Source organism: Phacochoerus africanus, chromosome 1 (assembly GCF_016906955.1).
Source record: "Phacochoerus africanus isolate WHEZ1 chromosome 1, ROS_Pafr_v1, whole genome shotgun sequence".
In the NCBI taxonomy this organism is placed as follows: domain Eukaryota; kingdom Metazoa; phylum Chordata; class Mammalia; order Artiodactyla; family Suidae; genus Phacochoerus; species Phacochoerus africanus.
The window spans coordinates 16300829-16314621 of NC_062544.1; the positions used below are offsets into that span (position 1 = coordinate 16300829).

The 13793-nt window shown below is 47.4% G+C and overlaps 1 protein-coding gene across 1 annotated transcript in view; it reads left to right on the forward strand.

Annotated features, from left to right (window-relative positions):
* Nucleotides 1-832: 832 nt before the first annotated feature.
* ADRA1B (adrenoceptor alpha 1B) overlaps nucleotides 833-13793 on the forward strand; it is a 53870-nt gene continuing 40909 nt past the window's right edge. The window contains exon 1 of the mRNA XM_047779711.1: nucleotides 833-2203. Within this exon, the coding sequence (XP_047635667.1) occupies nucleotides 1255-2203 (949 nt within the window). The 5' untranslated portion in view covers nucleotides 833-1254. The remainder of the gene's footprint in view (nucleotides 2204-13793) is intronic.

The window sequence follows — 13793 nt, forward strand, 5'->3', positions numbered from 1 at the left end:
GTTTGTCCTTCATTTCTTTGAGGTCTTGACTCAAACATCACTTCAGTGGCATCCCAAACACTTGTATAAAATTTCACATGCCCCCCCACACCATCCTGTCACCCCATCCTTGCTTTATTTTCTGTTACACCTGTCAGCAAAGGACACACCTCAGAATCTGTTTACTTTAAGGTTTGTTTCCTCCCACTGGAATATAAGTTCCCCCAGGGCAGGGATCTCTGTCTACCTGATTCAGTGGCTCTACCCACAGCCCCTAGAACAGACCCCAGGGCAGACAGCAGGCACCCAGTTAACACTGTGTTGAATGAATGAATGAGTGTCTGAGTGAGTGAATGAACGAATGACAAGAAGATTCTGAGTTTTAATTATGAGACCAGAGAGGTTTCACAAGGATGGGGGTTGGTCTCGGATCTGACTCAAGTCCTCTCACCTGCCTAACCTTGGAATTCTTCATCTTTTAGCTGCCACACAAGTTGCATAGGCCCTATATCTGGGTGCTGACTCCAGGCGCCGTTCGTTTAAAGGAAAGCACCGCCACCCTACTTTTGAAACTGCAGCCTGCATAGGAGTGAAAAGAGTCCCAGTGGGCCACCTCTGGGTGGGGGACAGGGGGATCCCCGCGCCCGGGTCACTCCTCCTCCCCAACCCTCCCACCGCCTCTTCCCCTCCCCCCACCGGCTTACCCTGGGGGCGGCGGGGGCGCAGCGGGCCTCCAGGCTGAGCCCGGTGGCGGCGGCGTCGAGGCTGCGGGCGCCTTCGCTGGACCCGCATTGCCCCCTAGTGCCGCGCGGAGTCAGGGCGCCGGGCTCCCCCGCCTGATGTCACCGCCGTGCAGTCAGCCCAGAGGCGGCTCATTGAAAGCAGACCCTCCTCGGCGCTGGCTGGGCGGAGGCGCAGCTGTCCGCAGACCCGCCACGGGCCGGGCAGAGCCGGGCGCCCCCTGCCCGGCTGCCCGCTCCTCCCCGCCGCTCCCCGCGAGCCCGGCCCGGCGCGCCTGACGTGGACCATTAAACTTGGAGCTGCCGCCTCGTCCCCTCTCTCCTCCTCCTCCCTCTGACAGGCGAACGAGCGGCTTGGTGCAGGCAGGAGACGTGCTGCCGGGCTGGCCTGCCCGGGGGAGATGACTTCTCGTCAGGAGGGCGCCTCTGGGAAGAAGACCACGGGGGAAGCAAAGTTTCAGGGCAGCTGAGGAGCCTTCGCCGCAGCCCTTCCGAGCCCTGTCACCCCCCCTGGCTATGGAGGGCGGACTCTAAAATGAATCCCGATCTGGACACCGGCCACAACACATCAGCACCTGCCCATTGGGGAGAGTTGAAAAATGCCAACTTCACTGGCCCCAACCAGACCTCGAGCAACTCCACACTGCCCCAGCTGGACATCACCAGGGCCATCTCCGTGGGCCTGGTGCTGGGTGCCTTCATCCTCTTTGCCATCGTGGGCAACATCCTGGTCATCTTGTCTGTGGCCTGCAACCGTCACCTGCGGACGCCCACCAACTACTTCATCGTCAACCTGGCCATTGCCGACCTGCTGCTAAGCTTCACTGTGCTGCCCTTCTCAGCGGCCCTGGAGGTGCTGGGCTACTGGGTGCTGGGCCGAATCTTCTGTGACATCTGGGCGGCAGTGGACGTCCTGTGCTGTACAGCCTCCATCCTGAGCCTATGCGCCATCTCCATCGACCGCTACATTGGGGTGCGCTACTCTCTGCAATACCCCACTCTGGTCACCAGAAGGAAGGCCATCTTGGCGCTCCTCAGCGTCTGGGTCTTGTCTACGGTCATCTCCATTGGGCCTCTTCTTGGGTGGAAGGAGCCGGCACCGAACGATGACAAGGAGTGTGGGGTCACTGAAGAACCCTTCTATGCCCTCTTCTCCTCCCTGGGCTCCTTCTACATCCCTCTGGCGGTCATTCTGGTCATGTACTGCCGTGTCTACATCGTGGCCAAGAGGACCACCAAGAACCTGGAGGCTGGCGTCATGAAGGAGATGTCCAACTCTAAGGAGCTGACCTTGAGGATCCACTCCAAGAACTTTCATGAGGACACCCTCAGCAGTACGAAGGCCAAAGGCCACAACCCTAGGAGTTCCATAGCTGTCAAACTTTTTAAGTTTTCCCGGGAAAAGAAGGCGGCCAAGACCTTGGGCATTGTGGTCGGGATGTTCATCTTGTGCTGGCTACCCTTCTTCATCGCTCTCCCACTTGGTAAGTTGGAGCCTTGGCGGAAGGGCATTGGGCATTTTCAGATCTTGGGTTGATTGATGAGCTCACTATAAAGTTTTTGTGGGATTTGGTTTTTCATGCAGCCTGTGTGTGTTTGGAGGCTGGGGACTGTTGCTTGATCTGCAAAGGCTTTGCAGATTGGCTAGCTGGCTAAGAACCAACTCAGGTGTTAGTGGAACGTGCTAAGTATGGTACGAGTCACTTGAAATAGAACCACAGGAGGAAAATCTGGTATGTGGAATGACTCATTCAACAGCTTCAGTTTAATAATTAAAAAGGACACTGGACTTGAACATCACACCAGCATCATTTCAGTAGTAATGATGTGCCAGCTAAGGCAGCATCAGTAATGCAGCATACAAAATAGTTTGTAGTTGCCGCAGACACGGCGTTTGGGAAGCAGGGAGGCAGCTCGTACACAGAAAGGCAGTTTTTCATTCAGCATCTTCAGGGCTCTTGCAGAGACCCAAGCTCCTCAAGAGCTTTGCAGAGGCTACGTTCTTCCCCTCCTCCCTTCGCCACTTGCTATCACCTCCATGCTCTCCCTTCACTGGGAGTTAATGAGAGCATTTTGCAGCCTCACAGCCCCAACCAGCCTTTCTCTAAAGCTTAAGATTTGAAAGAGAAGGCAGATAGCCAGGAGGTCACATATTCTCAGTTTTCTCCCAAAAATTTACCTAACTCTGGTGATTTATGGAATGCCTAGCGTTATAGTTGCCTCTCACCTTTGGCTGCCAGACACCAAAACCTGCTAGTATGAAACTGAGCCCTTCCTCTCCCATAAAAATGTGCCCATTTTCTCTTGTTTGGGGATCCTGCTAAGTGAGTTCCTTAAAAGGCTACCTGACCTCCTCTAAGGATGAAGCTGAGGTCTGGTTAGGAGGTAAACCTAGAAGGTTTAGGTAAACCTAACAAACTGTCCACATGGCTCAGGAAACACTTGCCCCTTCTCTGAGGTACTGATCTGCTTTGATTTCTTTGTCTTTCCCCGGGGGGACACTCTAGAAGATGAATGGATGGAGGTGATCATGACAGAGTCATGTGCTGTGATATCAGAAGAGGCAATGGCTGCTGCATGCTGGGGACCACTAATGCTCAGTCACACCAGGGGCTCCGTTAGAACTGAACATAACCCAATCCTCAAATAGCAAAAATCTTAAAGACACACTGCTTCCAAGAGAAAGAGGCAAATGGAAAGAGGGCAAACTGATGTCAGGAGTTTCCATCTAAAAATGATAAAGAAAAAAAAGCTGTTTAACCTACTCTCCATGTTGTCATTTCTGAGGCAATCTTGCAAACTAATGCCTTTCAGAAATATTTTCAATGTGTTAAGTGGAAGGGTTTGAAGCTCTACCCCTCAGCAGTGATCACATCCCACTGCACAGAAGCTTTCTTTTCTTTTCCAAGGTCTCTGGACCCTTTTGCAGGTTGGTTGGGATAGAGTAGATAACTGTTCAAACTGCATTGGACCATGCAAAGATTATGGTTATACATAGAGGTGATTCGGCCCCTAATTAGCTATGTGACCTTGGGCAAATGATAGCTCCTCTGTGAGCCTCAGTTTCTTCATCTGCAAAATAGGACTAATTACTCTTTGTTCCATGGGGTTTGCGCTAGGGCATGGGAACGTCTTAATACAGTGTCTGGTACAGAACAAATGGCTCAATGAAAGTTAGCTCTTAGTACTACAAATCAAACCCCAGTCACCCTGCAGCCATAACTATGTTTTTTCTCCTTTATTCATTTGCCCATCTCACACCTGTTGTTATAGGTGTTTCTGTCTATGCCTTTCTGAGATCTTGTCTTCCTAACATCTGGGGTTCTTTCTCCTTTCTTCCTCTTCCCTTGAGCCTCAGCCTGCATCCTCAAGAGGGGGACAAGGCTCCAGAAGGATGCAGGAATGGATCAAAGGTGCAGGCTTTCACCTTCAAGGGCAGGGAAAACAGATGAGGAGGCTGCCAGCATGTTGAAATGGAAGGAGCACTGCTCAGAGTCAGGAGCAATAGAGTTTGCATATGAGCTGTGCCGTCAATTAGCTCTGTGAACCTAGGTTTGCTGCTTTGCCTTTCTGGGCTTCAGATCTCACTTCCAGGGAAAGAGGGCTCTCAAACTTTAATAAGGATCAGAATCATTTGGGAGCTAGATACAAATTCAGCTTCTGTGGCCTAATGCACAGAGAATCCGATTCGGTAAATTGGAGGATTCCCGGGAATCATGTGTTTAGCCCACCAGGTGATTCTGAGCAGGTAATGGACAGACCAGGTTTTGAGAAGCACTGGCCAGAGGAACTCTCCGTTCCCTTCAGGCTCCAGCCTCCGATACCAAGATTTTTAAATGCTACAAAGATTAGCGCTTCTCCAGCCACTCAGTGGTGCAGGACCATGTGGCTTCTCTCTGGGTCCCTCTCTTCACGCCCACCCTCAGTTTCTTCTCACTCTATTTCCATTTCCCCCCTTTCTGTCTATGCCTTTCTGAGATCTTGTCTTCCTAACATCTGGGGTTCTGGGTTTCCACACCATAGAAAGCGAGACATTTCTTGCCATTCTGATGCTATCAGGGTTTGTTTCTCTTCTCCTTGCCATGAAAACTTTCTGACCAACCATTATCTTCCAGAGATTCTCCCAGTGTGGTCTCCCTGAGCTCACTCCATCCACAGAAAGGGTTCTTCTACAAACCCAACCCTTGGCATAAGGAGTATGGACTTCTGGCCTTGAGCGCGAGATGGACTCCAAAGTTACTCAAGAGTTTCAAACAGAGAAGGTGCTTAATTAACATCTTCTTAGTAATTTAGAAGGAGCATCTGAGCAGAATGGAGATGTGGGCTTCCACTTCCTCTGAGTTCAAATAACACCCAAATAAAAGTAGCATGATATAGAACAAAAACCCCTTTGAAATCTGAAGCAGGTTCCAAATTCTGAATTTTCCATGAAAGCCTTTTCACTCAGAAGGGGAGAAAGCAGATCTGGGGGAAGAGAGTGGTTGGCAAACAGAGAAGCCCAAGTAGGAGTAGCTTGCAGTTGGCGATAGACTTCCAGGTGCCTGGATGGCACGAGATCTCCATCACTGTGCTTGTCTTCTCCATGGGAGAGAAGGGTTGGGATTCCTTCTGGGGAGAAGAGAAAATAGCCTTGCCCTCTACAGGGTCCTGGTCAGGGGCCCCATTTGTTTTCCTTCCTCCCTTATTTTTATTTTTAGGAGCAATTTGGGGCTGCCTGCAGAGCCAGGCTTCATCTCCTGCAGAGCCCACCCCACCTGTAACACCCTCCCTACCTCCTCCTCACCCTTCCCCTGTGGCCTCAGACCAAGTCGGGCCAGGGACCAGCTCTCACTTACTCAGGAGCAGGGATGGATCCACCAAACAAGGACCTCTTTATTCAGCCCCTGGAATCAGGCCATGAAGGGACAGGAAATAATTGGAATATAATATAGCAGCATTTCTCCTTGATGGGCCATGTGCAAGATGTCCAAGGAATCTTCAGCTGTCCTGCATTATAATGAAAGCCAACTCCCACCCGCCTGGGGAAGGCCTGGTCAGGGTCTCAAGAAGTGGCCAGGCTACTGAGGGATGTTCATTGCATTGGGGAGGGTTGTGGGTAGCAGGAAATACTGGGCAGCCAACTGGAAGCTGGGCTTAGTGCGTTGTTTAGAAAACACTGGAACCTTGCCTCGATCCAAATCTTTCTTCCGTCTTTTAAAATGCTGAAAGGCACCAGGAAGCCATTATTGAGCTAACTGCTTTCCCCTCCAAATAAATGAAGGTCAATTTCAAAGAAACGGTTGTGCTCTCTATAGTACTGGAACCAAATAGGAATCCCTCTCTCCATTGATTTGTTTCTCCAGTCCGCTCATTCAAATTAGGGCTGATGAATTTCCACCTCCCACAAGAGCACAAGGGAGGGTAAGGGTCTCAAAGATGACTCAGGACAGAGCCATCCCCACAAACACACATACTAATCCTCCAGTTCTAAGGTTTCAAAACACAGGGATATGAATTGCTCCCAAGGAAAACAGTTGGTTTGAATGAGGGGAAATTTTACATACAGGGAATCCTTCCTAGAAGAGAGACCTCTTATTACAGGAAAACACATCCTACCATTTATGAAATCATTAAGGAAGACTTCCTAAAGCATCTACTGTGTGCTAGACATTGTACTAATCGCTGGGTTGTTGACCCAAAGCAAACATGGGCCCTGCCTGCAGGAGGCTGACGGCCTAATAAGATCATATTATCATGGAGCACATACTATGTGCCAGACATTCTGCTAGGCCCTCTATAGACATTATCTCACTAATCCTGACAGCTACCCTGACAACTCCCGAGTAATTGCTCCTTCTCAGCAAATGAACATACCAAAGCTCAGAGAGGTTAGACTTCTTGCTCTAGGTTGCACAGCAAGTAAATGAGACAAGAATTGAATCCAGGTCTGTCAGAACTGCCGCTTACCTGGTCCCCTGCACAAAGGAGATGTCTGACCTTTTTGCTTTCTGGTCCCAACCTGCTCACATAGCAGGTGTTCTCCAGAAACCCCATGTCAAAAGCTGATTATCCTACTTCTGTTACAAAACCCTGTCTTTCTTCCACTCCCCACTCACCCCTGAAAAAAAGATTTACTCATAAAATGTCAGGGAAGGTCATTCACATTCTAGCTCAGGGCTAGACTTTCTCCACAACCTCCTGCACTGTATATGGCATGGGTCTCTCAAGATTTGGCATGTAACTGAGTGCAGAACTTATCAGTTAAGAGGCCTTGAGTTTGTCATTCTCTCCAGGTGTGAAAATGAAATAGGGAGTTCCCGCTGTAGCTCAGCAGGTTGTGAACCCAGCTAATATCCATGAAGACGCCGGTTCCATTCCCAGCCTCACTCAGTGGGTTAAGATCTGGTGTTGCCGTGAGCTGTGGTGTAGGTTGCAGACATGGCTCAGATCTGGCTTTGCTGTGGCTGCAGTGTTGGCCAGCAGCTGCAGCTCTGATTCGACCCCTAGCCTGGGAACATTCACATGCTACCCTAAATAAATAAATAAAATAAAAAATAAATAGATAATACTACTTACCTGTTAATGTTGGTTATGAAAATTAAAAATTAAAACTAAATCAGGAAAAGCACATACCAGTTGTTCTTCCAAAGCTCACTAATAATAAAGTTAAACATATTCATTACTATCAAAAAAGATTGGGCATTTAGTCACCCCCGCTAGGAAGAAAAAGTGGGACCTTGCCCTTCATCTAGCGACCTAGCTCCACATCATTAGTCATTCACTTATTCATTCACTGATAAGTATGTATTTATTGGAAGCCTACTAGGTCCAGGCATTGTGCTGGCGATTGAGTTGTGAGCAAAGCAACTATGCTGCTTGTTCTCAAAGAATTTAGTTCTGGTGGGAACACAGGTAATTTGAAAAATACACAAATGCAAATAAACATAAAGACAAGTTATGGTAAGTGGTTTGAAGTGGTGTGCTGGTATGGGAAGTATACATCAGTATATCACAGGGGTCCCTGAGTGGCATTTAGGCAGAACTCTAAACAGTTTGGAGGGATTAATTCAGTGAAGGAGACGGGCTGAAGAAGAGATCTCCAGGCAGAAGGAAGGGCCTACCTGAATGTCCTGAGGCAGGAGCTGGGGGGAGGGGGGGGACTAACAGCCTGGAGAATAGAGGGGAGGCAGGTGCAAGCTGAGGCTAGAGGTGTGGGCAGAAACCAGGCCATGCAGGGGCTTTTAAGGGGCTTTTAAAATCCTTAGTCTAAATTAAGGATTTTAGATTTTATCATAAATTGCATTGGCCTCTACCAAAGAGTTTGAAGCAGTCAAGAGGTGCAGTCTGAATTATGTGTTTAAAAGATGACTGGGGCAGCTATATGGAGCATAGATCAATGCTGGGGAAGTTAGGAGAACATAACCCCAGGGAGAGCTGGTGGTAATTTAGATCAGGCTGGAGATGGAGAGAAGTAGATAGACTCAAGGACTTGGAGATGGGTTGGTTATGATAGAGGAGGGTTAGTGAGAGCAAGAGATGTATCTGGAAGAGCCCTGAGGTTACTGGGTGAAACACAACCAAGAGGATTCCTCCCAGGATATTCCGCAGACACCATTCATCAAGACTCATGAGATACCATGCTAAGAACAATATGCCAGATATTTTTTTTCTTTTTTTTTCTTTTTTTTTTCTTTTTAGGGCCACACTTGCAGTATATAGAAGTTCCCAAGCTAAGGGTTGAATTGGAGCTGCAGCTGCCAGCCACAGCAACACCAGCTCTGAGCCGCATCTGCGACCTACACCACAGCTCATGGCACTGCCGGATCCTTAACCCACTGAGCAAGGCCAGGGATCACACCCACATCCTCATGGATACTAGTTGGGTTTATTACCACTAAGCCACAATAGGAACTCCTATGCCAGATACTCTTTGAGTCGAATAGACAATATGTCCCAACCCAAAGCCAGGAGCCGTGACCATCAGCAAACCCATATGCTCATTAGAAATATCTGGTTGGGGGAAGTGGTGGTTGCTGTTTTCAAAAGCATAGATTCTTAGGCTCCACCACAGACCTTTTGTATCAGAATCTCTCATGATGGGGCAATGAATCTCAATTTTTAGCAAGTTCCCACAGGCAATTATGCCACCAGCATAGCACCTATGCTACCCATGCCTGGGAACCTGGAATGAACACCCCATGGAGAGCCAAGAAAATTTAGTTAAGCTTCCCCCAATGCAGCCAGAAGCATCCTCAATCCTGCCCAGTCCTTCAGGTCAGTCCGCATGAAGGAAGGCAGAAGATTATTAGGAGGGAAGATGAATTCTTCAAACTAGAGCCTCCCTGGAGAAGGGGAGGAGATGAACACTGTGGAAGCAGGTCTTCAGTGTTGCAGGTACACTGCTCAACACTGAATGTTCAGCACAGCCCCTCTGCAGAGCCAGCATCATCACCCTGTGTCTAGAGTTCAGAGAGGTTTGGCAGATTGCCCAAGGTCACACAGCTAGTAAATGATGGAGTCTATTGGAATCCACATTTGGCACTCAGTAAGCATTTGTTATATTATTTTTGTTGTTACTATAGTTCTTCGAGACATTTGTCTGAGGTCTGGTGCCCATGGGTGATAAAATTTTTACTGGCTCGTGATAAAATGAAAAAAAAAAGTTAGGAAAATGGTGTATTTTTCCAAATGTATTCAATATAAATGACTTTTCTTTTATTCTTTTTTTTTGTTTGTTTTTTGTCTTTTTTGTTGTTGTTGTTGTTGCTATTTCTTGGGCCGCTCCCACGGCATATGGAGGTTCCCAGGCTAGGGGTTGAATCGGAGCTGTAGCCACCGGCCTACACCAAAGCCACAGCAACGCGGGATCCGAGCCGCGTCTGCAACCTACACCACAGCTCACAGCAACGCCGGATCGTTAACCCACTGAGCAAGGTCAGGGACCGAACCCGCAACCTCATGGTTCCTAGTCGGATTCGTTAACCACTGCGCCACGACGGGAACTCCGACTTTTCTTTTATTCTAAAGACTATGTCCTGTCTATTTTGGGAAACTGAAATAACATTTCTTTAATGGAATGATAGTAATAAGCGGTGGTGATAGTCATTGTGTGAATGTGTGTGTGTGTGTGTGTGTGTGTGTGTGTGTGTGCATGTACAGCATTCTACTTGGCAGAATAGTAACCCTATGTCTATACTCACCAAAAATTGTTTTTGAAATTTTACTATAAACCTCTTAAAGTCTTGGAATCACAGGAGGCACCATGATGGTTAGACATAATAAATATTTGTGAGAGAAAGCAGGAAGAAAGGGGAAGGGTGATTTATCCTCTCAGTGATGGATCCGTGAATTAGCCTCAGCTTTGCCACGAGATTCAAAAGCTTAGAGCAGAGGGGCAGAGAGGGGGAAGGATGATGTGTAAAGGGTCATGCCTGTCAGGGATGATAGGATGGGGGCCATTTGTGGATGCGCCCAGTCCTGCTGGGGTGAGATGCCAGCTGGTTGGGTGTGTATGGCTGCAGTGCGTTACAGATGGGCCTATTAAGATCTGTAGTGCAAGAGATGCCTTTACCTGAGTACGTGTGGCTCATAAAAATAATGTATGGCCGCCAGGCCACACTTGGAAATTGCTTTCTCCCATGGCTGTAGGATGTTTCCTCAGTCACTGTGCTCCCCAACCAGGTCTGATAATAATAATACTAATAGCTACCATTTATTAGTTCTTGCCATGTGCCTGGCTTATGCAGGGCTAAGGGTGCTTTCTCTGAGTTCTCTTATGCACTCTTCTCTAGAGGCTTATAAAGTGGACACTATTGTTGTCCCCATTTTACAGATGAGGAAACTGAAGTTCAGAGAGATTGAGCAGTTTGCTTCAGGGCTGATTAGTGACAGAACCCGTATTCACATGTGGACCATCAGATAAGGCTGAAGCGTTCATTATCAAGAGTACCTTAGGTGTGGGGCCCTAAGCTCTGATTTATGGAAGCCCAGAAAGCCTAGGGAAACCAGAGTCTTATTCTGAAAAAGTGGAAAGGAAGAGCAAGTGGCTGCCTATTATTCAGCAGCCAAGCGGCACCGTATCCTGGTGAGAGCATAAAGAATATAAAAATAATTGGGTCTTTCCCCGAGCAAACAAAGTCAAAATTTCTCTTTTATTATGGGTGCTTTAGACTTTTTTTAGCTTCACAACTTATTATTGGTATTATCTTACACCTTTAAGTCTTTTATCAAATTTGGACTTTGGGGTTAAACACATAACATTTAGAAGACTTTTTCACAGCTTAATTTCTGGCTGCATACATTTCAGAGCTTGATTCGCCTCTGCTCCACATAAGCATGGTCTCAGCACCACAGGACTCTGTCCTGTCTTGGATCAGCCTCTGGTCCTACCTCTTGATGTCTGTCACAAGTCTGGCATCGGGGACAAGAGAGTATTTCTAGAAGCTGTTTTTCCACTTTGCTGTAACCCTGGCTAGTGATGACCTAGCTATACAGAAAGAAAAGTCTGCACACCATTCATGCATATTCAGCAGAACTCCAGAAAAATGTATCTATCTCTTAGCTAGTTCCCCAAAATCCCATGGCCCCTGTACTATCACCCACATGAAGGAAACTATGACGGAAGGAAATTTGGCTGAAAATAGACAGTGGACCTTACCAGTTGCAGGTGGTAGATCTTGCTTGTTAAAACTTTACAATATCATGCAACTTGAAGGAGACATACTGAGGTCCCTCCCAGGGCCTTGGGGGGGGTCTCATGATAAGAGTTGCCCTGAGGTTAAGTAAGTACCTGTGGTCTATCCCAAACACTACAGGATGGCTCTCTAGCAACCTCATAACTGATGGACTTCTGTGCGAACTTCATGTCCGCAGTGACCGTGCCTTTCCTCTTTGCCTAACACGGGTGCTAGGAATGTACTCTAACTCAAACCACTTGCTATTTGGCCAAAGAGCCATTGCATTTTCCCTCCCCTAATTGTTTGCTCATAGTGTTCCCTCTAGCAGGAATGCTCTTCCTCTACCCTCTGAATATCCACATGCTGCCTACCTGTAGACCCCCAGATTTGTGATACCTCTCTTAGTCAGTCTTTCCTGGTCCCCACCTCTTTTCCTGGCAGTGGTGGCTGCCTTTATATCTTGTGTATAGTGCTTGTCATATTTGTTCATGGGGATCAGGCCTGATGGGCACATCTTTAGCAGTGTTACCAGGCTGCAAACCTCTGGGGGAAGGGGTCCGGGTTTCACTCACCTTCCTGTTCTCCATGCCCAGAGGTGAGTACCTACTACCTCCCAATAAAAATAGCAGTTACAGCTGTGATTCGTACCATATTGCCAGACTTCCTCTACCATTTGAACCTCCCAATGGCGTACAGGTAAATATTAATGTTCTGCTCCTTCTATAAATAAGGAAAGGGGCTTCAAGATCAGGCGACTTGTCCCATTCATTGAAACTACCACAAGCACGTTGATAAGAAACTGTCTTAACTGCTGTTATGAAACCAAAATGCCAATATAGGCCTGGTCAGGGGGCCAGTGAAGAAGGACTGCATAGGTGAATACCAGAACAGACACAAGGGAAACGCTTGAAAACTGGACAGCATCTTCATTCTTTATAAAAGGTTGCCATTCCACCTGCCTTTAGAGGAAACCTGTCTATTGCCATTTGGTCCCCATTTCCCCTCACCATATCAACTCTTGTTACCTCCTTCTCTCCTCTGGGAGGGATATGATCAGAGCAGGCCCCCACAGAAGTAGGAAAAGAGGAAACAATTTCGATGACTTTATAGCAGAGCCTGATCTAGACCTTTTAGAAAGGCCCGAGGTATTGAGAAGTGAATTCTGCCCCCACCTCCAAATATAATTCTAGATTTTCTCTCTTTCTCTCTCTCTCTCTTTCTCACACACATACTCAGCCCTAAAATAAATGGAAGACCAACATTTTGATTTATCCCATGAAGTCTAATTTGGTTTCTTTAATATTGAAGAATTTCCCCAAAAAAAAGTGAAGGTGCCCAGCTTTGCTAATGCTCTAAAGATATGCTTGGTTTATTTGTAATATCACATCACTCTATAATGGGGCGATGAGACACCCCACTTTGCCTGAGCCAGTCTCCACTTATGTCTGTTACTAAAGGCACCATGATGATTATTATAACCCCCACTTATTCTCAAAAGTGTCTCAATTTGAATGATGAAAGCACCTCGATATTTTAACTTCCAGAATAAGAATGTTTACAGTGGCATATTCCATTGTGCCTTGGTTTCACTGAGGAGCCTAAGATGCGGGAGGAGAGAGAGTCTGGTACCCAAGGTCTCAACAGCCCAGAAAAAGACCATTAATGAGAGAAGAAAGTGAACAGTAATTTAAGGAAGAAAGACACAACTTCACCTGTGTGTTTTTTGTGGGAAAGAGAAATTAATAGAAAAGTTGATTGGATGAGTTTCCTGGTGGCTCAACAATTAAGGACTCAGCATTGTCACTGCTGTGCCTCATTGTCACTGCTGTAGTAGGGTTCGATCCCTGGCCTGGGAACATCTTCATGCCACAGGCATGGCCAAAAAAGACATGTTTACGTCTTCATTCAATTTACCTGAGTTGCACAAATGAGTAACTGAGCTGGGATCTGCATCCATGACTGGCTGACTCTAAACAGGTAATGAGTACGTAAATGAAGGGGTGGATCCATTACAACAGAAGACAAATGGTGTGATCTGAATGATGAGCGCCTCCAGATTGAAGAGGAGATGGAAAGGGTGGGTGGAAATATTTGGGGAAGGAGAAGAAAAGAGTATTCTATCTTAGGGACTTCTCAGGATGGAAAGACTCTAAGGGAGGGGCACCTTCACCATCTATCACTCCCTCCTGGCCTGACAGAGTATAGGTCAGCCCAGGATACTGTCCTCACTGGCAGGCTTGTGTTCTTTGGACTCTGTCAGTAACACACTCATGACCACAACCAGAAACAGCACTCGTGAGCCCCCTTTGAACACTCAAGTGCCCCACTCTGGTGCGAGCACACAAAGTGCACTATAAAAAGTCACACTGATGAACAGTTCAGGCCAAAATGTTCAGAAACAGAATGTCCTAGCACATGC